The sequence below is a fragment of the Lontra canadensis genome, unplaced genomic scaffold (genome assembly GCF_010015895.1).
Source record: "Lontra canadensis isolate GAN:19392208 unplaced genomic scaffold, GSC_riverotter_1.0 scaffold86, whole genome shotgun sequence".
NCBI classification, from domain to species: Eukaryota; Metazoa; Chordata; class Mammalia; order Carnivora; family Mustelidae; genus Lontra; species Lontra canadensis.
In genome coordinates this window covers 7056560-7081968 of record NW_022631080.1, presented here as the reverse complement: position 1 = coordinate 7081968, position 25409 = coordinate 7056560, and the positions used below count along the sequence as shown (strand labels likewise).

General features: G+C 40.9%; 1 protein-coding gene across 1 annotated transcript in view; it reads right to left on the bottom strand.

Annotated features, from left to right (window-relative positions):
- Nucleotides 1-25113, bottom strand: part of SYTL5 (synaptotagmin like 5) — a 110550-nt gene extending 85437 nt beyond the window's left edge. Inside the window, exons 1-2 of the mRNA XM_032883142.1 lie at nt 24967-25113; nt 4851-5060 (exon numbers count right to left, since the gene is read on the bottom strand). Of these exons, the coding sequence (XP_032739033.1) occupies nt 4851-5060; nt 24967-25085 (329 nt within the window). The 5' untranslated portion in view covers nt 25086-25113. The remainder of the gene's footprint in view (nt 1-4850; nt 5061-24966) is intronic.
- Nucleotides 25114-25409: the final 296 nt, after the last annotated feature.

Genomic DNA, 25409 nt, shown 5'->3' with positions numbered 1-25409 from the left:
CCAGGCATGGAGAACCTGCACCAGGAAGACAAATTCCCATAACATTTGGCTTTGAAAACCAGAGGGACCTAATTTTGTGAGGTCTTAGAATCAGCGGGGCTTAACTCCTGGGACTTTAAGACACAGAGGGCTTGGTTCTGGAACAGCCAGGAGGGCAAAAGGACCCTGAATCCCCATCCTTGAGGAGACAGCACAACAAAGAGCCCCACTGAGATAAATCACAGAAGCAGCAGTTTGAAAAATGCCTGGGGGTATAGGGGAGGGTGATGAGCTGCTTAATCTCAGAGCGTGTGCTAGAGGGGTACAGATCACTGGGAGACTTCTCCGAGAAAAAAAGAGCCGGCAGTCACCATTTCCCTCTCCATCACCCCCCACCCAACCTAGACACACAGACACTTGGGAGAGCCAACTTGCTAACAGTGTGCCACGCCCTTGCATCCTCCTGTGAACCTGCCCCCTCCAATAAGCTCTTTAACCAGGCCCTATTCAAAGTGGTTCTGTAAGACTGGCAGTGTGCAAGTAGCCCCAACAGGGACCAGCACCACTCCAAACTGACTCTCGCCCCATGGAGAGGGGGAGATAACCATACACCCCAGGCCCATGGCAGCCCCAAAAGTGGGCTGGAGGCAGACACCTGGTCTGTCTATAGAGCTTACCCACCAACAAAAGCAAGGGAGACAACACAGGGAAGGTGCCCTGCTGTTCAGGGCTACTACACTTCTTGCAAATGCCTGGTCTGACCCAACTCAAGTCCAGGGGGGCCCCAGACTGGTCAGCTGACACCACAGGGACCACACCCTGCCCACAAGCAGAGAGCACCATTGCAAACAACTTGACTGAAGGCAAAAGCATCTCAGTCAGGAGATACCTGTGAAGAACCAGGTTCTGGTGAACATGGGATGTTACACTGTAGGGCCCTAGAATATTTCTTCTTTGTAAGGCTATTACTTTCAAGAGCAGGAGATATAGGGGGCTCAGTTCTTAGATCATGTGACTCTTGATCTTTGGGGTTATGAGTTCAAGCCCCATATTGGGCACGGAGCCTACTTAAAAAAAAGCGGAGGGAGAGATTAAGAGAGAGAGAGAGTGCACGAGAGCAGGAGATGTAGCTGACTTTCCTAACACAGAAACAGACACAAAGAGTCAGACAAAATGAGAAGACAGAGGATGGTCCTAAATGAAAGAACAGGGCAAAATCACAGCAAGAGAGCTTAATGAAATGGAGATAAGTAATATGCCTGATAGAGAATTTAAAGTAATGGTCATAAAGACAGTCACTGAATTTGAGAAGAGTGGAGGACCATAGTGAGATTCTTAACAAACAGATAGAAAACATAAAAAAAAGAACCAATCAGAGATGAAGAATTTAATAAGTGAAGTTGAAAATACACTACAAGGAACAGTAAACTAGAGGAAACAGAAGAATGGATTAGTGACCTGGTGGACAGAGTAGTAGAAAGCAATCAAGCTGAAGAGGAAAGAGAAAAATAATAATAAAAAAGGAAAAACAGACTTAGGGAACTCAGTGACACCATTAAGCATAATAACATTCACATTCTAGGGATCCCAGAAGGAGAAGAGACAGAAAAGGGGGCAGAAAATTTATTTGAGGAAATGAGGATGAAAACTTCCTGAATCTGGAGAACAAAACAAAAATCCAGATCCAGGGGCACAGAGAATCCACAACAAAATCAACCCAAGACCTGTAGTAATTAAAATGGCACAAAGCAGAGATAAAGAGAGAATTTTAGGGGCGCCTGGGTGGCTCAGTGGGTTAAAGCCTCTGCCTTAAGTTCAGGTCATGATCCCAGGGTCCTGGGATCGAGCCCCACACCGGGCTCTCTGCTCAGCAGAGAGCCTGCTTCCCTCTCTCTCTCTCCACCTGCCTCTCTGCCTACTTGTGATCTCTGTCTGTCAAATAAATAGATAAAATCTTTATAAAAAAAAGAGAGAGAGAATTTTAAAAGCAGCATGAGAAAAGAAAACTGTTACATAAAAGGGAAATCCCATAAGGCTATTAGCTGACTTTTTTAACAGCAACATTGTAGGCCAGAACGGAGTGACATGATATAATCAAAATGCTGGAAGGAAAAAAAAACCTGTAGCCAACAACACTCTAACCCGCCAGGCTGTATCATTCAGAATAGGAGAGATAAAGAGTTTCTGAGACAAACAAAATTTAAAGGAATTCCTGGCTACTAAACCAGCCCTACAAGAAATGTTAAAGGGGACCCCAAATGGAAAACAAAGACCATAAGCACGAGTAAGAAAAGTAGGAAGCATAAAAGCAGTAAGATTAAGCATATCTATAAAAATCAGTCAAGGGAATCACAAAATAATAGAAAGTTAAGTATGACAATACATACCTAAAACATTGTGGGATGGTGGCAAAGAACGGGTTCAAAGACGGCCATCAACTTAATATAGATGGCTATATGCACAAGATGTTCTATACAAACCTCATGGTAACCACAAATCAAACATCAGTAATACACATGCAAAAAATAAGGAGAAAGGAATCCAAGTACATCACTAAAGAAAACCAGCAAACTGTGAGAGTACAGAGGGAAAAAAAAAAGGAACTAAGAATGACAAAAAGAACCACAAAACAGATAACAAAATGGCAAGAAGTACATACCTATCAACAATTACTTCGAATGTCAGTGGACTAAACACTCCAGTCAAAAGATATAGAGGGACAGAACTGATAAAAAAGGAAGACCTATCCATATGCTGCATACGAGAGACAGATTTCAGACCTAAAGACACAGGCAGATTGAAAGTGAAGGGATAGGAAAGCATTTATCATGCAAAAGAATGTGAAAAGAATGCCGAGGTAGCAATGCTTTTATCAGGCAGAAGAGACTTTACAACAAAGACTGTTATAAGAGACAAAGAACACTATATAATAATAAGGAGGACAATCCAATAAGATGTAACAATTGTAAATATTTATGCTCCCACCATGGCATCACCCAAAATACATAAAACAGTTAATAACAAACATAAAGGAACTAATCTGTAGTAACACAGTAATAGTAGGGAACTTTAACACTCTACTCTCATCAATGGACAGATTATCCAAACAGAAAATCCAACAATGAAACAGTGGCTTTGAATGACACATTGGACAGATAGATTTAACAGACATATTCAGAAATTCCATTCTAAATCAGCAGGATACATACTCTTTTCATGTGCACATGGCACATTCTCCAGAACAGACTACATATTAGGCCACAGAACAAGTCACAACAAATTAAAAAAGACTGAAGTCATACCACGTATCTTTACTGATCACAACAATATGCAACTAGAAATCAACCACAAGAAAAAACCTGGACAGACCACAAATACATGGAGGTTAAATGACAAGCTACTAAACCATGAATGGGTCAATCAAGAAATCAAAGAGGAAATAAAAAGCACATGGAGACAAATGAAAATGAAAACACAATGGTCCAAAACCTTTGGAAAGCAGCAAAAGCTGTTTGATGAGGGAAGTTTATAGCAATATAGGCCTACCTCATGAAGAAAACTCTCCAATGAACAACCTAACCTTACAACTAAAGGAGTTAGAAAAGAACAAATAAAACCCCAAACCAGAGAAGGAAGGAAATAACAAATATTAGAGTAGAAATAAATGAAATAGGAGTTTTAAAAAAAAAACAAACAATGGAACAGATCAATGAAACCAGGAGCTGGTTATTTGAAAGGATCAATAAATATGATAAACCTCTAGCCAGAATCGTCAAGAAAGGGTGAGAGAGAGAGAGGTCAAATAAAGTCAGAAATGACAGAGTAACAACAACCAACATGACCGAAATACAAAAAGATTATAAGAGAATATTATGAAAAATTAAATGCCAAAAAACTGGAAAATCTTGAAGAAATTGATAAATTTGTAGAAACATGGAACTTTCCAAAACTAAATCAGGAAGAAATAAAATATTTGAACAGATTATCAGCAATTGTAATTGAATGAGTAATTGAAAGACTCCCAATAAGCAAGAATCCAGGACCAGATGCCTTCACAGATGATAACAGAGAGTGAATACCTAGTCTTCTCAAAGTACTACAAAAAATAGTAGAAGGAGGAAACCTTCCAAATTCATCCTATGAGGCCAGCTTAACCCTGATACCAAAACAAGATAAAGATACTAATAGAAAGAGAGAGAACACTACAGGCCAATATATCCGATGAGCAAAGATGCCAAAATCCTCAACAAAATACTAGCAAGCTGAATCCAACAATTTATTAAAGAAATCACTCACCAGAATCAACTGGGATTAATTCCTGGGATGCAAGGGTTGTTCAATATTCACAAATCAATCAACATGATATATCACATAGATAAGAGAAAGGACAGAAACCATATGATCATTTCAATAGAGGAAGAAAAAGATTTGCCCCCCAGCTGCTAGGGAGAGCAGGCTGGTTATTTCATACTCATCTTGCCAGTGACCCCAGACATCTAAGGATGGCCTTGGGGAGTTGCCTGTGGCTCTGAGAATACATGTGGAGTCAGGTGGGGCTAGAAGTGAAAAAAGCTTGTGGGTGGTTTTCAAATGTAGAAAGAGACCTCATTCTGTGAAGCCTCCAATTTTAAAACTAAAAATTTTTAAAATTAAAAATACCATTCTCTGTCTCTATTTTGCTTGTGTATGCTTGCTCACACTCACCCCTACTCCCCCAAAATTCTACGAAGGCATTGCTAACCCTGGGTGGGGCTAGATTTTAATTCCACTCTCTATCCCTGAATTTTAAACATGCTTTTCCTTCTTTCTTTCCCCACACCAAACCCTTCCATCCTCAAATCTGGCTTTCCACACACAGGCAAGAAACTCACGCGACTTTGGCACAGACAGTGCACTTCCAGCTGCCATCGAGGCCTGAGACCCGACACTCGCTGCACACTCTCAGGGAGCAGGCCTGGCATGGATCTCCTCGGTCAAATATTAAGCCCAGGTTTCTCTGGCAGTGAACACAGACTCTGCTGGTTTGTTGCTGAGTCTTCCCACTTCTACGTTTTGCTTCTAAGAGTTCATTTTTCAGCTTCCTAGTAGGAGAAAGGGGGAAAAAAATCACTTAAAAAAAACAAACAAACAGGAGTGGAGCTGTCTTCATTGAAGGGGTATTTTCATTTGGAAGAAGACTAGAAATAATCAAGTAGTCAGAGCCAGACACTTTCAGAAAACAGTTTCTCTCTCTCGAGTCAACAATCCTTTGATACCAGTAGTTGAAAAACATAGTGCTTGTGTCTTGCATTTGAATTTTAACATCCTCCACTAGTGCTACAATTTTGCTCTTAGTACTTATTGCCATTCTATGCGAACTTCTCCAGTAGACTTTCAACACCATAACACTAGAACACCACCGACCTGGCAGCTCGCACAACAGACAGGATGCAAGAGTCTGAAATCAAATTTGGCAACACTGATAACTTCTCTTTAGTGATCCAACAGAGAGTTTTCTACAAGGACAGGGTCCCACCATTTCAGATCTCAATACCTGTGCTTTCGCATTTGAGGCTTTCTAGCAACTCCCACCGACTTCTGGGTTTTGCTGTCCCATATCTCTAGGTTTGGTCTAGGTTCCGTCATGAATTAGCTGTGCAGCTGGAGGCAACAATTCACCCACTATGCCTTGGTCTCTTGATTTCTTAAAATGGAGGTAATAAGGTTCTTACATAATTGTTTTGAAGATTCAACAGGGTGTGTAGTGCATAAACAATGAATCTTAAAACACTGAAAAAAAATTTAATTAAAAAAAAAAAAAGATTCAACAAGATGATAGATATAAAGATACCAGCATGGTGCCCTGCAATTATGAAGTGAATGCTAGTTCCATGTCCCTTCTTTTACTACCCGACATGTAATTTGTTTAGATACACACAGGAGAATTGAGCTATTTAAAGGGATGCAACAGCACAATTAAGGAATTTATTGGGAATGCAGAATCTCAAGCCCCACCTCAGACAAAATCTCCAGGTGATCAGAGTTTGAGAAGCAAAGCTTCAGAACATTTGAGCTCAAATTTGGGTATACTCTGGAATCACCTGGGAAGATTTTAAAAATAGTGATTCTCGAGTCTCACCCTTCTCTCTGCCAGACTCTGATGGCATTTTTTTAAAAGTGGTACTATTTATTCTAATATACTGCCAAATTTGGAAGACAGTACTCTAAAAGATAGGTTTGTCTCCACTTTAAAGTTTCAGAAACATGTTGTTCCTTTATGCTATCGGTCTCCAGTCCCTTCTTCTTCTTTTTTTTTTAGGGTTTATTTGGGAGAAAGAGATCATGCACATGAGCAGGGGGTGGGGCAGAGAGAGGGAGAGAGAGACAATCTCCAGCAGACTCCTTGCTGAGTGCAGAGCCTGAAGTGGGGCTCGATCTTACGACTCTGAGAGATCATAACCTGAGCCAAAACTAAGAGTCAGAGACTTAATCAGCTGGGTCACCCAGGTGCCCCTTCAGTTTCTTCTTGAACACAATATTTCTATATTCCTGAAAAAACAAACATCCCAGAATCAGTTTACACATCTCCTACCATTTCCTTTTACATTTGTGATACTGCACTCCGTTATATCAGACTAGACTAGCATGTCCCCAAAAGCAGGAATGATGACTTTAGTTTCTTGAATAGACTGTTTATGACCCAACTCCGTGCTAGACTCTAAGGTCCTTAAATGTTATAAACTATTTACTACCTCTTTGGGGTCTTCAAAATAACTTGTGAAGTATTACGACGTCATTCACGTTCAAGATTGTGAGCAGTATATATAAAACCAGAAACTAGGTCTTTTCATTCCTAGCCTTATGAGAGATTTCTAAATGCAAAGGTTTCTAAAACCTTTAACTGTCTCCTCCATTCATCCAATGACCATTTCCTGAGTGTATATTGTGTGTCAGGCCTTCTGGCATTCGTAGACAAGAATGAGTCAAAACAGGTATTTGCTAAGAAATTCCCATTATCCTCATGTTAGTCAAGAAGGGGACAAACCACGGAAAATGATGCATGGGATACAACAGGCAGATACAGATTGCTCTTAAGAACTCGTTCTTATCCACCAGAACACAAGCAAGAACCCACAACAAGTTTTCCTCATTCCTGGTTTAGAGCTTACAAAGTGCCTTTATGTCCTTTTTTTCATGAACGACTGGCTTATGAAATTGAATGTAAGAAAAGCTCCACACAATTTACTTTTGAAAACCTGTAGAAGCTACAGGCTTTCAAATAACAGAATGAGTTCTCATTTGAAAACCACAATTGTATTATCTGGAGAATCACAACAGATGTTTGAACACCTCGGGGCAAAAGAGACATAAAACATTGCTTATTCGAAATCTACAACAATGCATTCAACATTGTCAAAGAAACCAGGTAATTAAAATGGGTGGAACAAAGATAGCACTCATGAGGGGCACCTGGGGGGCTCAGTGGGTTAAAGCCTCTGCCTTTGGCAAAGGTCGTGATCCCGGGGTCCTAGGATCGAGCCCCGCATCAAGCTCTCTGCTCGGCGGGGACCGTGCTTCCCTTCCTGCCTCTCTGCCTACTTGTGATCTCTGTCTGTCAAATAAATAAATAAAATCTTTATAAAAAAAAAAAAGATACCACTCATGAATAGCAGTCCTACTTGAATAAGCTGCTGGGCTAAAGGGTAGTAAGTGGAGAAAACAGGGTATTCCAGGACATTCCAGAGCCAAACTCTCTTCTGGAAAACAATTCCATGAGCAGGTATCCAAATCACTTAGCAGGTCCTTAGATTGGGTGAGATCACTTGGAGAAATTATGGCCATACACTGAAACATTTTCTTTTTCTTAAGATTTTATTTGAGAGAGAGAGAGTGAGAGAGCACACACAAGTTGGGGGGGCAGAGGGAGGAGAAGAACCAGACCCCCGACCCTGCAACCATTGAGCAGGGAGGCTCACACAGGGCTCGATCCCAGGACCCCGGGATCATGACTTGAAACACAGGCAGATGCTTAACCAACTGAGGCACACAGGCATCCCCCAAAATGAAACATTTTCATTGCATCTCTCTTTGTGCTCTACTGACAAGAGTCTATTCAGCAATCAGGTTTCACCTAGTTCAGTTCTTGCGACGGAAAAGACCTGGGGCCCCATGTAAATCAGGCCACAAGGAAACAAGAATTTCAAGGTCCCAACACACTAGTTGGGACATTGTTAAGGCAATTGGTGCTGATTGTCGCACATATTCTGGGAGCCATCTCTGAGACTGTGGGAGAGGCTGGGAAGAATCCCAGAGGCTGGCAAAATACTAAATGGCCTGCTTTTTCAGATTGCTCTTAGAAACTGACCTAGTTTAATTGTGCCTGGGATGATGTGCATGAAATGGACATAGCCATTTTCAGACACTCAAGAGGAAAAAGGTTAAAGGGACGGCAACTGGAACTAGGAAAGAAAGTATGCAAGTGGAGAATTGGTATCAAGGAGAAAGGGAACATAGGGAACCTGGAGAGAGGAATAGGACAGGAGATGTCTTTTCCTTCTGCTTTACTAACCCTCTGCTTACTAACAAAGCAGGGTAGGCCTTACTTGGACTTGGTTCCTGCCTTGGCCGACCCAGTCTGAGAAACGTATCTGAGGAAGGTGACTTTCTGGGCTTCAAGCATGATATCTGTTCATCTCCCGCACCCACACAGGCAACAAGCTTAAAAATCAGCTTCTTTTTTTGATCCCGTAACAAGATACCCAGAATCAGGTAGTTCTTGCATTAGTTCAGCTACAAATCAGGTCACTAAGGGACTCAGGATCCTTTCATCCTAAAGGTCCCCTATCTTCAAGTTGTGGCTTATCATTCTTATGCAAAATGGCCAGCCAGCTCCCAGACAGCATCCGTGTTTAAGACTGGAGGAAGGGGCAAGCTGTGTCAGCGTTAACTGTCTCTTAACAGGAACATGAAAATTGACATGGCATTCCCCCGACCCCATCAGACTTCTCCTCAGGTTCTGCTGATCAGACACCGCTAGCTGCAAGGGAGGCTGGGAAAGGGGAAGGAGGAAGATGGCACAGCCCTGGCCTCTGGACCTGATTCCTGTGACTAGCACTGGTCCCTGAAATGTGGGATGGGATTCCAGGTAAAATGTTTAAGAGCAAGTGCTTGCTTTACCACATCCCATCTACTTTTCATGGAAGATGGCAAAGTCCCAAATACTGGCTACTCTGTGAGCCTGAGTCCTGGTCTGAGGAGGCTGTGAAAGAGAGTCCTCAGCCATTTTGTTATGGACAGGGAGCACAAATGAGAAATAAACCTCCATGGGTTTTTTTTTCAATGTTTTCTTTTCTTTTTTAAGATTTTATTTATTTATTTGACAGAGAGAGAGCGATCACAAGTAGGCAGAGAGGCAGGCAGAGAAAGAGGGGGAAGCAGGCTCCCCACTGAGCAGAGAGCCCAATGCGGGGCTCGATCCGAGGACCCTGAGATCATGACTTGAGCCGAAGACAGAAACTGAACCCACTGAGCCACCCAGGCACCCCAAACCTTCATGGTTTTAAGCCGCAAAGAGTTTGGGGCTGTTTCTGTAGCATCACTGAGGACCCCCTCATGGGTAAGTCCAGCCTCATTCTGCATCTGGCTGGTTCTTCATCTGACTTCCATATGTCCTTTTGTTTTAGTTTTACTGCTGATTCCCCAGAGAGGTTTTCTCTGACCACCAAATCTACAGCAGATACCCATCTTACTCTCATTCACAGAACCATGGCTTTTTTTTTCCTTCTGGCACTTACTGTAATTTTTTTTTACTTACTGTAATTTTTCATTGTACCTTTATTTGGCTGCTTTTGTTGGTTTAGTGTTTGTCTTGCCAATTCCTCTGTAATCTCTGTGAGGGCAAGACTGTATCTGGTGTGTTTAGCTATGCACGTTACAGTACGTAACCTAGGGTCCAGAACTTAACAGATATCATTTGGTTGAATGAATTAAAGAAGGCAGAAGCAGACGTTAGCAAGCATCAGAAGGAAGAGGAAGAGGGAGGGAAGGAGGGAGGGGGAAAAAAGCAATAAAGAGTGAAGGGAAGGAAGGAAAACTCAAAATAAAGATAATGTTTCCTATTATATCTTCCTCCAAGGGTGTTTATAGGAGTCAGAGGCAATAAATTGTGGTAGGGTGTTCTGTAAATTACAAAGGTTTTACAATATGAAGCCATCATTATTAAAAGGAGATGTGAGAAGAGAAAAATGTACAATGTTGGTTCTGTTGTGAATAAAGTCAAATTAAAATGGCTAAAACTGAGATCAGACACACTCTGAAAAAGAAATCCAAGCCTGAGAAAACTACAGAATGTTCTCAATTACTCATTAAGGACTTCCAGAAGTTTCTCTATCTTCCTTAACTGCATTCCTACACTGTTGTTCAGAAAGAAAAACCATTGTGATTCTTGCCGATATCAACAATCTAACCAATTACTCTATTTGTTCTTGTCTGGAGAGAAGCAAAGAGTATGGGAGATGGATGGAAAAGGGCAGTATAGGTAAATACGGCCCCAAATCAACTGTTAAAAACTGATAAAAAATAAAAATAAGAGCCCAGTGATGGGTATTAAGGATGGCACATACTGCATGGAGCACTGGGTGTTATACACAATGAATCATGGAACACTACAGCAAAAACTAATGATGTACTGTATGGTGACTAACCTAACACACACACAAAAAAGTTGAAGACATTTAATACCAGCTAACACCAATTCCTTATGTGAGTTGAACTCAGGATGCTCTTGCATTTTGAAACATCGGTTTATTCCTTAGATTTCCTTGTTGCTACACAGATGTGCTGATATTAACATGCAAATTAATGACCCATACATAATTGAAATCTTAAAGACTGAAGAGATGAACTACGTCAGCTGTAGTCAAATGATACAATCTTTTCACTGCTGTATCCTGGTGACACACTGAATTCATTTTTTTCCATCCCATCATCAAAACTGTCCAATGCATTACAAAGACTGCCTGCTTTATCATTGCATAGACATACTCCTTTCAAATTGGGAATTGCTTTCATTAAAATTCCTGTCACATTTGTGTGGCATTCTTTTTCTTTTGTTACCCTGTCTAGACTCAATTGTACTGCGCATTATTTTGCACCAAAGAAGTTAGGAATTTTGGAATGGAAGCAATTAGCTGCGGGAAGAGGAAGCTATAAATAACAATTCATAAAGCGTCTTTGATTCCTTGATGCCTTCGACAATCCCCCATATCATCTAGCAGAACACATCAAGGCCCAAGAGAGGTAACAAACAAGCATGGACTATATCATGGCCCAGAGCATAGGGCTCTGAAGGCAGACTGCCTGGGTTCAAATCCTGGCCTTGTTGCTTTTTATCTCTGAGACTTTAAGAAAATTACTTAGCCTCTCAGTGTCTCAAAATACTCCTGTAGAAAAGAATCATAATAGCTGCAATCTGGTAAGGTTGTTGTGTGCATTAAAGAAGATAATGTCGTGAACGTAAAGTGCTAAGCCCAGCTTGATGTGTCATGAGTATGAAACAGGCAGTTCTGGTAGGTGTCTCTCCATAGCTGTTCTCCTCTTCTTCTTTTTTTTTTAAAGATTTTATTTATTTATTTGACAGACAGAGATCACAAGTAGGCAGAGAGGTAGGCAGACAGTGGGGAAACAGGCTCCATGCTAAACAGAGAGCCCGATATGGGGCTCGATCCCAGGACCCTGGGATCATGACCTGAGCCGAAGACAGAGGCTTTAACACACGGAGCCACCCAGGCGCCCCTGTTCTCCTCTTATGTGTTAGTGTCATGTATAGCTATACACGTGCCCACTCAGAATGAAGACTACATTTCCCAGTATCCCTTGCAGTTCAGTTTTGTCATGAGACTAAATATTAGTGGATAGGATGTGATCAGAAATGATATAGGCAATCTCTAGGTCAGTACCCTAATGGGAAAGGGCTATCCCTTTCCCTTGAACCCCTCTTCCCTCCCAGAGGCTGGGATGAGAACAGAGGAGTGAGCCATCTTGGTTTATGAGCTAAGCCATCAAGGCAGTGAAACAACAAAAAAAGACAAGGTGCCCAGACCCGTTTTATAATGGAGTCACGAGAACAGTATCAGGAAGCTACCAAACAACCCAGGCTTTTCTAGAAAGAGCAATATATTTCCATCTTTCCTAAGCTGTTATTATAACAAGTCTCTGTCACCCACTGCCAAAACTATTTTCCAACAAATATAATAATAACTCAGTAAATATTAGGTCTTCTCAGTACTGTCCACTTACAAAAATGTTGCTATTGGGTTCTGCTTCAGCTTCTGCTCTAAGGCCTGCACGCTATTCCTTCTCTAGAACTAGAGTCTGATATCCTTTTAAGAGAGCAAGACTACAGTGACTGATGAAAAATATTGTCAAACCGGAAACAGTGAGACAAAAATTACTGAAATAATATATGTAATATACGTAAAATAGGCAAAATAAGGTCATAGCAGCCTGATGCCAAAGGCTGCAGAGCTCCTAGCATTCCCGTCTTCCATTTTCATCCAGAGGCAATGCCATTAGTGCTGGACTGGGGCTAGTTCATAATAACTTAAGGAAAATCCAGGGGTGATCAGATCTCCTTTCCATACTGATTTAAAAAAAAACCTTTTTTTTTTCATTTTGATTGTCACTTCTGTGTGCAGAACCTATTTTTAAAACCTAAACAGCAAAACACAGCCAAGATAACCATAGACACTCCGTTTTAACATCATGTCATTAAGCACTGGCAGCATCCTATGAGAAAGACATTATGATTTCCATTTTAGAATAAGAAAATGAAATCTCAGGTAGGAAACTTGCTGTGGGCCGCAGGGTATGTAAGTGTCACCATTAGGATTCAGGTCCACCATTTTAGATTTCAAGATCTATAATCTTCCCCCAGATTCCTCTTGATTTTTATTCTGTTAACATATTTTTGCTCAGAAAGGACACTGAACGTAACAACTGCTATTTCTTCCCTAGTTGTGCAAAGTGTGCTAAAAAGCACACTCAGAGTTAAACCTCAGTAAACATGAAGGGTTGCTTCTGTCTAACTTCTCCCACCAAAAGCCATCTGTCCAAGTAGCCTCTTATCACAAAGTCAAACGTTCCCCAGCGGGGCTATTCTTCAACAAACACCCCTCTGGTCTTCATAAACTTTATCTAGCTTTTGATTGGCCTTCAAATCAAGGACCATTAAAAAGAATCAAAACCATCTGAGAAATGGGGACAAAGTCAGTCTAGATAGAAAGCCGCTTCAGAGAAAGTAATGAACAGGATTGAAACAACACTTGTCTAGACAAAGAAATCTTGGGAATTGTGCCAATTTAATGAGTTTAGAAAATTGTCACAATGATTGAGGGCGTTGTGTAACCTTCATGTCTGCAGATGACGCCAAGCACTTCCTGGTAATAAAACACTCAGCTCACAGGAATACACCAGGAGATCTCACAAAGCCATGTAAACAGACAAACAACTGTTTATTAACTATAGTCTGAAAATCAGAGCAGAAACGGATCTCATATTTAATGACCAAACCAAGTCTGGGAATACCTTCGGATAACTATTAATAATGATTATCTCAATTTCCTGGCCCCATGAGGAACAAAGATGTGTTCTGTTCATCTGAAACCCAAAGGATACCTTTCTTGGGCATCAAAAAGAGCAGAAAGTTCTGTTATCAGTGTGGTAAATCATTCAGAAAATGAAGGGGTAAAGACAGAATCAGCATAGCAAAAAAGAAAAAAAACAGACAAATTACAGGGCTTTTCAACAATACTTCTCTAACATTGCGAGGATTATCTTGATGGGAGGAAATTGGGCATTCATACACAAAGAAAGATAACTTAAAGAGAACATGTTGCCCTTGAAAAATTCTTGAAAACTGCTTCTGCTACTGAATATTGACACACACTAGTTTTAATTTTTACAAACATAGAATTGGCATTTATTCTAAAATACCTATAAATTGAATTTGGATAAACTAAATTATTTTAAATGCAGCAAGGAAGGACTTACATGCTCAGCAAAGACAATTGTCAGTCCTTAATTTTTCCCATTTTACCTCTTTAGGTGGTACTTATGGGAACTCATATTTTCATAACTACAGGTGATTACATACAAACCACTTCCAACAATTTTCCTGGTTATCAGTAGCAGTACATAGTATAAGCGATGTCACGCCACCATTTCTTCAAAATTCACCGAGGATGAATACAAATATTGTTTTCTTTATGTGTTATTTTTTTAAACCAAAGCTGAATTTATTACATTTAATTGCAGTAAGAGATATCATGATGTTTGCTTCACTGAAATTCACCTCTGACAATTGCTTTCAGAGTTCATGAAAAGGAAGAAGAGATCTGTGTTAAGCAATAAACAAATCTAATTAATAGTTCTTAATTATACCCATTTTTTTCAGATTGCTGGTTGTTTCCCAATATTCCTTCTACTCTTTTATACCAATAATAACCTGAAATGTGAGTTGCTCACATGGTCACCCAGAAGAATACATTTCCCAGTGACATATCCAAGCTCCCTTGCAGCTAAGTACAGTCATGTGACAGAAAAGAAATTCAACAACCAGAAATTGTCTCTGGGAAGAGAGTGAGTTTTTAAAGTTTAAATTCCATGTATTTGCTAATTTTCTATAATGAAGATAATCACTTCTATAGTGAAAATGTAAAAGAAAATATTAAATATTCAATTGGATTGAAGATTTAGGATATAAAATATATTGTAGACACTGATGCTCTTTACAGATCCTAGTGAGTTTAAACACTTTTGAAAAATCCTGTACTATAGAGAAGTTTCATTAATTTTTGACATTTGCATAGAGTGTTTATGAATTACGCTTAATTTCTCTGCAGTGAAATAATGATTGGAAAAATCAGTAAATGTGGGCTGCCTAGGTAGCTCAATCAGTGAAGGGACTGACTCAACTTCGGCTCAGGTCCTGATTTCAGGTTCCTGGGATTGAGGCCTGCGATGGGCTCCGTGCACTCAGCAGAGAGATTGCTTCTCTCTCTCCCTCTGCCCTTCCCTCCTTCTCAAGCACTCTCTAAAATAAATAAATACATCTTTTTCTTTTCTTTTAAAGATTATTTATTTATTTATTTGACATACAGAGAGAGAGAGAGAGAGAGAGCGCATGCAAGTGAATACAAGCAGGGGAGTGACAGGGAGAGGGAAGGGAGAAGCAGGCTCCCCGCTGAGTAGGTAGCCCAATGCGGGACTCGATCCCAGGACCCTGAGATCATGACCTGAGCTGAAGACAGGTACTCAACTGACTGAGATACCCAGGCTCCCCATAAATAAATAAATCTCAAAAAAAAAAGAAAAATTAGTCAGTGCATATCAGCCTAATATTACAGATTTAAATCAATGAAACCCTAATTCCTATTAATATATAAACATTCGTATAAACTATTGATATAAAATGGTCATGTGCCTAATATCTAAAATGTCAGAGGTGATATTTTTGTTAGTGAAGTTTTCACTTGTATTATTTCCTTAGTGCTTATTTTCCCAAGAATATAGTAGGTATTTGCTTAAGTAGAACTTCCCTGCTGAACTGAGGGCAAGTGCTCTCACTCGCCCTCCCAGCCCCAACATCCTCCCTCAAGAACAGCATGGGCTTTATGGGTCTTTATTTCTTCAACTTCCAGTAAAACAAGAACGGTAGTTCTTGGATGTGAGTGTCAATTAACCCGTGCTTGCCTGGGAGGCTTGTCCTCTATGCCAATCCTGGCTAGAGCAGCAGGCAAGGAAGGGAAAAGGGTACTTGAAAGGGGAATTTGGAGAGGAGTCAAAGACGACAGAGAGAACACACACGTTCTACATAAGTGACAACTTTACTTATGACTACAGTGACCCTATTATTTCAAACAAAAAAACAATATGGTCTGGCAAGTATGTTTATTTATTTGGATAATCCAATGTTGGGCATGTCCCCAAATATCAGGTATGTGTGGCCCTTTCCCAGGGTGAGCCCTCCAACTAAGAACTACTTGGAGGAAAGAGCTGTAGAACCCAAATTTAAGTTCGTTTCCCTATATGGGTGTATATATGGAAATTCTTAAGTTCTCCAGTAAGAAAGTCTCCAAGGTTTTAAAGTCATTTAAAGCAGAGCTGGATTTTCTTTTTTTCATTTCTCTGTGACTCAGAGTTTGGGTTTTATTAGGAAGCCAGTGTGTTCATGCTGGGAGTTTCTGTTAATCCACTAAGAAGCTTTGTGGCATTCCCATTAGGATTGAAACAAAATGTTTACCAAACCAGACGTCCACTCCAATAGTTCTCCTGGTGTTTTACAGAGACAGTGAGACTTTAGACTTTTCAGAAGGTCAAACTAATTTTGTTTTTAGTGGTAGTGATAAGATTCGGAAAAACAAACAGCCCCACAGATCAAACATTTGTAGAGTATTAAAAGGATATTTTTGCTTGGTACTTACTGGTCACTCTAACTTTCAGGCTGAATGTGTAACTCTTGAAATCACTTCAAATCCATTTGAACTGAATATTTAGCTTATCCACAGGACTCCAAATAGCCAATTTGAATACGCTTTGCCCTTCCATTTCTCCCTTCTCTTTCCTCCCCTATTCTGTTCTAAAATGGTGGAATCAACCACATAAAAACAAAGCCATAACATGAATGGCAGTTTCCAGGCTGGGATCGGGGGTCTCCTGATGACACTAAGCTCTGGCTTGCTTCGTGATCTCAGCAGAGCCAGCTGTGCAGAACAAAACATAATACACTTGCACTTGGATTTCAGTCAGCTTAAAGACTAGAACAGCATGAGGAACTCCCATCAGTTTTCACTGTGTAAAAGTGATGCTTCAGTAAATGTCAGAGCAACTCTGGATAATGTTACCCAGCTTATAGGTCAGAACTACCCATAAACACCAGGCTGAAGGAATGTTTTCTGTTTTGTTCCATTTCTCTGAGAGGAAGGCTATGGGGGGACTTCTAACAGGGTCGGAAGAGGTGCCCTGATGGCGTAAATGTCACGACAAAGAGGGAAGAGAATCAATGTGGAACAGGAGAGTCTCACTGCTGATGTTTACCAGCTTGGCAAATTATTTAGGAAGTTTCAGTTGCTACAGCTATCACAATCATACAGATGACACAGGAATTAAATGAGGATCACTTGAGAATGAGTAATCCCTTCTCTGGTGTGAGGCTGGCAGTGAAGAGTTTACCATTCCCTTTCTTCCTGACCTCCTGAATGGTCAGATACATCCCCCTAGAAGTTAAAATTGACCTAAGAGTTTATCTTTGTGTACGGTGTAAGAGAATGGTCGAGTTTCATTCTTTTACATATAGCTGCCCAATTTTCCCAGCACCATTTATTGAAGAGATTGTCTTTTTTCCACTGTATATTTTTTCCTGTTTTGTCGAAGATTAACTGACCATAGAGTTGAGGGTCCATATCTGGGCTCTCTACTCTGTTCCACTGGTCTCTGTGTCTGTTTTTATGCCAGTACCATGCTGTCTTGGTGATCATAGCTTTGTAGTAAAGCTTGAAATCAGGTAACGTGATGCCCCCAGTTTTATTTTTGTTTTTCAACATTTCCTTAGCGATTTGGGGTCTCTTCTGGTTCCATACAAATTTTTGGATTATTTGCTCCAGCTCTTTGAAGAATACCGGTGGAATTTTGATTGGAATGGCATTAAAAGTATAGATTGCTCTAGGCAGTATAGACATTTTAACAATGTTTATTCTTCCTATCCAAGAGCATGGAATGGTCTTTAATCTTTACTTGACCATTCTCTTACACCGTACACAAAGATAAACTCAAAATGGATAAAAGACCTCAATGTGAGACAGGAATCCATCAGAATCCTAGAGGAGAACATAGGCAGTAATCTCTTCGATATCAGCCACAGCAACTTCTTTCAAGACATGTCTCCAAAGGCAAAGGAAACAAAAGCCAAAATAAACTTTTGGGACTTCATCAAAATCAAAAGCTTCTGCACAGCAAAGGAAATAGTCAAGAAAACAAAGAGGCAACCCACGGAATGGGAGAAGATATTTGCAAATGATAGTACAGACAAAAGATTGATATCCAGGATCTATAAAGAACTCCTCAAACTCAATACACACAAAACAGATAATCATATCAAAAAATGGGCAGAAGATATGAACAGACACTTCTCCAATGAAGACATACAAATGGCTACCAGACTCATGAAAAAGTGTTCATCACTAGCCATCAGGGAGATTCAAATTAAAACCACATTGAGATACCACCTTACACCAGTTAGAACGGCCAAAATTAGCAAGACAGGAAACAACATGTGTTGGAGGGGATGTGGAGAAAGGGGAACCCTCTTACACTGCTGGTGGGAATGCAATTTGGTGCAGCCTCTTTGGAGAACAGTGTGGAGATTCCTCAAGAAATTAAAAATAGAACTTCCCTATGACCCTGCAATTGCACTACTGGTTATTTACCCCAAAGATACAGATGTAGTGAAAAGAAGGGCCATCTGTACCCCAATGTTTATAGCAGCAATGGCCACGGTCGCCAAACTGTGGAAAGAACCAAGATGCCCTTCAACGGACAAATGGATAAGGAAGATGTGGTCCATATACACTATGGAGTATTATGCCTCCATCAGAAAGGATGAATACCCAACTTTTGTAGCAACATGGACGGGACTGGAAGAGATTATGCTGAGTGAAATAAGTCAAGCAGAGAGAGTCAATTATCAAATGGTTTCACTTATTTGTGGAGCATAACAAATAGCATGGAGGACATGGGGAGTTAGGAGAAGGGAGCTGGGGGAAATTGGAAGGGGAGGTGAACAATGAGAGACTATGGACTCTGAAAAACAATCTGAAGGGTTTGAAGAGGTGGGGATGTGGGAGGTTGGGGGAACCACGTGGTGGGTATTAGACAGGGCACGGATTGCATGGAGCACTGGGTGTGGTACAAAAACAATGAATACTGTTATGCTGAAAATAAATTTTAAAAAAATGATAAAAAAAAATTGACCTAAGAGGGGCATGTGAGCTCTGCAACCAGCCGGTGGGGCTACACACCAGAGCAGGGCCACTTACTAGCTGTGCAAACTGGGATGAGTGATTTAACTGGGTACTTCAGTATACCCATCTGTAAAATGGGATATTAATAATTCTTATCTTGTCTGGAAAATGAATTTGTAAACTGTCCCTAACAATTCTGCAGAAGCTTCTGCTAGTTCTTGGTATTTTCCCCACCTTCAGATGCACTGTACGGTTCTTCTAGAGAGGCAATGAAATGCATTTACGCTGTTCCAACATGAGCCATGACAGACTGAGTAAGGCATAACTACCTCCTGGAGATGGCAGGACCCTGTGAGACCATCTAACCTCACAGACAGAAGCCAGAGTTCTATCTCTGATAGCTGATGGGTTCCAGTCCAACTCCATCTTGTCTCTTAGACTAGAAATGTCCTGTTGCTCAACGAAGGTGGCTTATCGGGGCTTTCAGGTGTATACGCTATTCACAAGGCTAAAATCTACAAGGTGGTGTTTTCAACACGAAAGGTGAACAAATTATGCCCTTGAGCCAAATCCAGCCCACCACCCGTTTTAGTAAATATAGTTTCATGGCCCATACCCATTTGTTTACACGTTGTTTATTGCTGCTTTCAGACTACAAATGCAGACTGAAGTAATCATCACATAGAACATATACCCGGTAGCGCCTAAGGTATTTACTATCTGGCCCATTACAGAAAAATTTTACTGATTTCTGGTCTATACCCTGGATAAAGCCTGATTCATGACTGCGAACTTCTTTAGGTTTCTGGGTCCAATGAACATTAATATTGTGTCTCTGCTCACCTTTATTTTTCTTCAATATTTCATTTATTTATTGAAGAGAGAAAGAGAGAGATAGCACACGTGCAAGAGCGGGGGATGGGGAGAGAGAGAAGCAGGCAACGGTGGGGGATGTTTCCAAGGCACCAAGGCAGTCCTGTTTCCATGCCAGTGTGTACGTGCACGCATGTGTGCGTAACTAGGGGAGTGCTGTGTGAAGCTGGGAGGTCCAACCCTGCAGAGACAGGAATGGAGAGACAGCAGAGCCTCGGAGAGGGCAGGCGCTGGGAAAGAGTCCTCACAGGCCATATTGACCTCAGCTCCCAGGAATAGCAGGTGCTTTGGGCTCAGGCAGTGGCTGGGGGCAGCTACACCTGCTGGGCTTGGCTTTCAGAAGGGGCGGCTGTAACCGTGGGCACATCCTTAGCTGGGCCCAGGTACCCATTCAGGACCCTGAGATCAGAAGGCAGACACTTAACCAAGTGAGCCACCCAGGCGCCCCTCTGCTCACCTTTATTACCCCAATAATAAATACACATTTGGCCTACAGAAGTTCTCAGCAAATGTTGATTACTTCTGAATCACAGATTATAGGATGCCTTGGGCTACATGTAACAGAAAATCAGACTGACATCACTATAAGTAACATGGAAATATAGTATAGTGCTTATAGAAGAAGCCCAGTGGTATGGCAGGTTCTAGGACATCAGGATGTTGGCAACAATTCTCTGCCATTCTTTTGGCTCAGCTTCATCATTGTGCTGGCTTTCATCCTCAACAGCAACTGCGGTAACATGTTTCACTGAATATGTACAGTGGGAAAGAGAACCTTCCAGAAACCTGGGCTATATGTTTGAGTGGGTCACCATTGGCCTTATGTCTACCTCTAAACCAATGACGGTTGCTATAGGACTATTAGTCAAGGGGTGATTAATTAATTTTTAAAAATCCACTGTTGGGGGTGCCTGGGTGGCTCAGTGGGTTAAAGCCTCTGCCTTTGGCTCAGGTCATGGTCCCAGGGTCCTGGGATCGAGCCCCGCACTGGGCTCTCTGCTCAGTGGGGAGCCTGTTTCTCCCTCTCTCTCTCTGCCTGCCTCTCTGCCTACTTGTGATCTCTGTCAAATAAATAAATTTCTTTAAAAAATCTACTGCTGGAGGTGTAGAAAATTAAAATTTGTGTAGGGAGGAAGAAAAGAGAAATGTATGCTGTGAGGAGACCAGCAGAGTTCATTACTGAGACAAGCCCAAGAGTAGGTGCCAAAGAGAACATTAAGTCCAGATATGTTTTCATGTACTGTGGCCAAATGGAAATGACATCTTCTCAGTAAGAGTAAAGCCCAAATGAACTGCTAACATTGTAAACTGAAGATTTCTTAGACAGGCCAACACCACGAAGTAGACATTTAACAGCATTTGTTTTTAGGCGTGGAAGATCAAGTAGAGTAATATTTTGTTAGTAAGATTTTTTTTTTTTTAGGAGGAGATACTATGAACCATGTCCTCTTCTATGTTAGGGCGAGCTCTTCCAAAGTTAGAAAAATCTAAGGTACAAAATGATCAACGAAGATATTTTTGTGCTTCCAAACTCTATTTTTTTTCCATTTGCATTCACTGTTGGTAGCTCGATTTTATTGGCATCACCTCCTTTCTCTCTTTTCTCTGCATGAAAGCCATCATTAAAGCAAAATGATTTGTTCTTCACAGAGAACATTTAAAATACTCTTAGTCTGTAATAGTTGAAGCCTGGGTCTAGGTATCTCCTACCATTTCTTCCTGCTTGGTCTGAGGGAAAATAAATATATTGGAGCCTTTGGGGTGAACCTAAAATGCTCTGTTTATAGGTAGACACCTCTTTCCAGACTATAGTTCATGCCTGGAGGTAATTATCAGGCTTGCCATGTGCCTTCTGGGTGCAGAGCACCTTCAGGAACACCCACAGACCAATCTCATTTTAATTAATGCCACACTTTGGGGCTACGTGGGCTGTAGTGCACAGTTGGGCATCGGCCCTAAAGCACTGATTCAACACAATTTTGATATTCCTCTATGTTTCTATTTTAAGAATAACCTACTGCAATGAATAAACACACAAAGAAACAATAAATTCACTGCTTTCCAAAGTCTTGTTGACTTACTTTCCATATCACTTACTTCTCTGTAATCATCCTAATTCTTAAAACTTTTCTTGGTCTTCCATTTCCTTCTGAAACTCATTAGCAGACTCTGAAGGCAGTTTTGTGGTTCATGGTAAACAGCTAAAACACAGTTGACAGGTAATTGCTAATGTCAAATCTTTTTCACATTTCAAGGCCAAGCTCAAGCATTAGCTCTTCTGTGAAAACCATTCCTTCAGTTTCTTATTCATAATTAATTGCACTTCCTCTGGACACTGACAAAATATCAACCTACACTTCTATAACACGGTAAAAACAATCACCACAACAGTAACTAAGATCCCTGTTTGGTCTGGCAAACTTCTTGGTTGGCTTTTCCAAAAGCTAACTCTGGGATGTAGATTTGTGTGCAAGCGACTTATGGAGTAAGTACCCTTAGGAGGAACACAGAAGGGAAGGGTGGAGGCAGGACAGAAAAGGGGGGAGGGGATAAGTGAGGGTGTGGTCTTTAGGGGAAGTCCCATCTCAGCATGATTCCACCCAAAACTGTGAGGCAGAAGCTCCACGGCAAAGGCTGTCAGCCGTTGGTTTGGGGCTGCCCAGCAGGGACAGAAACTCAAGTTTGCCTGGTACTTGTGGCTCTCTAGCCCTACCGCCAATGCTTGTCCCCCAAGGGTAGTCCTCTAAAGATGGTACTAGACACCATCCTTAGCAGTAAACATGTGGAAACTGGGAGATGAGAGCACAGACCACAAGGGACCTGAGTGGAGCTCAGTAGAGCACTGCTAGTGTTCACTACAACACATATCAACAATAGGGCCGATGATTCTAGCCAGCAATTATTAAGTACTTGCTGTATGCCAGCATTCTTCTAAGCCCTTGATAATATTAGCTTATTTAATCCCTACAACAATCTTATGAGGTGCCTAATGCTATTATTTCTGTTTTGTCAAATGAGGGAACTAGATTTATCCATGGAAACAACCTATCTAAACTGACACAAAGACTTCACGGTGTGACTGAGATGTGAATCAACAAATGTGGCTTGTGATTCAACAGCATGTACCAGAAACACCACGCCACTCACTTCGGTGTGGCTTTTCAATATACAAAACTGTTAAGAGTGACAGAACCTAAGTCATCTGGCCTGGGCTCATATGTTGGTAGCTGAGAACAAAAAGAGACAACATATTTAATACAGTTGGTGCAGGGGGAAAAAAAAAACCTCAATAAAATATTAGCCACTATTTTTATTAAAGATGAGAAGAAGATACAGCAGCTTTAAAAAAATCTATTCTCTATAAAGGTATCACTTGGGTCTACCAGAGCCTTTCTTTTGCTTTCCTCAAATAAGTTTGAAGAACCAGGAAATCAACAACTTCATTCGCAATAGCTCTGTTGTATGTTACACAGCCCGCTAAATTTCTTTATGGAGAATAAGAGAAAAGGACAAGGGAAGAAACAGAAAAGGGGGAAAAGAGTATAACAGATTATTAGGGAAAGTTATTGGGAATGACAGAAGCAAACATTCTGAAGAAATTCCTATTCATTGTACTTTGGCGTTTCTGAGGCTGTGGCTATTAAATTGTGTTCTCCTGAGTAGAGTGATTTTTAATTCCCCGGGGCATGTCATCAGTTACCAGCTAGTACCTCACCTCCCATAAACAATATAACTTTTTGCAGCACATTAGAAAATTTAGTCACTTTTCGTGACTGGAATACAAATGCCAAAAAAACACCATTTCTGATATCTTTAAAAATCATTAACTGCCTTCACCTGAATTCCAGGCCTAGAAAAACTGCAATAATTTTCATCCAAGCCTTTATTCCTGTAAGATTGCTTGAATTCTTATGAAGGATGGAAATAAAAATTCTGGGCTCTTAACTATGAAATAAGCGTCAATCGAGAATATTTCAATGTATTTCCAATTCTAGGATCCTAGTTCCTTTAAGCACCCTGAATATCTTTGCAACATAAGAAGATAACCGTATGACAAGTTTTCTCCTCAATAAAAAATGAAATACAATAAACTTAAGCTTTTTGTGGTCTTTTCTTTATGTTTGTGGAAATGGTCTTTTCCTTATGTTTCCTTATGTTTGTGGAATTTTCCTTATGGTTGACTTCCAGTTTCACAGCATTGTGGTCAAAATGATCACAGTTTTGGGAGACACTTAAGACACAGAAGCTGCACAGCTGGTAGTCACTGAGAAGGGAACTCTATTTATTTCTGCTCCTCTAGTCAGGGGTGAGATGGAATAGGCAAATATATTTAACAAGCAACCCAGCACAAGCAGCAACCCATCCCAATGGGTGTGACAACCAATCAGAACAGTGCTGGAACCGTTCGGAAGAGGTGGTGCAACCAATCAGAATGGCTGTGAGCTGAAACACAGGTGAGGTCATGCATGGGGATCCTTGCCTACAACGGATGGGAAACTCAACTGGGCCCATTCTACTCAACATTACTCATACAGAGACTTATTTTTTAAAAATTCAGGTAATGTATGGTGTAAAATGAGTTTTCCTCTCTCCAGATCCCCTTCTTCTCTCAGGTATGGTAGGAAGGAATTCTCAGAAAGACTGACCTGAGAAAGGCATTATAAATAAATAATTGTGAACTTACATACCAGGCACTGCACGTGTATTGTCTCCCTTAATCCTCGCAACAACACTATGAGGTGGGCAATTTTATTATCCTTGTTTTAGGGATGAGGGAACTAAGGCATGGAGAAACTGAGTCACTCGAACAAGGTCACACAATACATCTCAGAGCTGGTATTCAAACACGGGCAGGCCTTCCACTTCACTACCGTTTAGGATATTATTAGCAAACGGCATTCTCATCAGCACCATATCATCTACTCGATTCCATCCTCCCATCTAGCTAATGATAAAATATCAAAGACATTCCTTGATATGTGGGCTACTGCTGGGGACCCAAAATGTCACTGACCAACATTTGTTTCCAGCATGGTCACAGCTGCCCAATTTCTGATCTAACCTGCTTCAAAGAGACAGTAGTCAAGAAAAGCAGAAAAAATTTAAAAAAATATATTACCTTATTCTCTTGTCCTCCACTTTTTTCAAGTATTCATCTCTCTTTAAGACTCCCAGGATCATTTCCTTCTCATGGTCTAACAGAAATGACAGATTGATAAACTCCGAGTTCTTAGACATGGTATTCCAACAGCAGCTCTGAATAGCAGTGGTCAAATCGTCCAGGAAAATTGATATCCACAGTTCTGATGGTAATTAGGTAATCTTCTGGGCTACACAGAAAAGAGATACCACTGGGATTACATTCCAAGAAAATCTTTATTGTTCTAACCGAGAAAGATCACCAAAGCCTTTGCTATGGTGTCCGGTCAGGGGCCAGCTAAGTTTCACCGATGGTGACAAAAGCCAATCCTTCAGAATGGCTCAGAGCAGGAATCATATCTGCTGGGGCAGAATCCAGAAAACCCAGGGAAGACAGAGAAGGCAAAGGAGAGAAAAACTAGG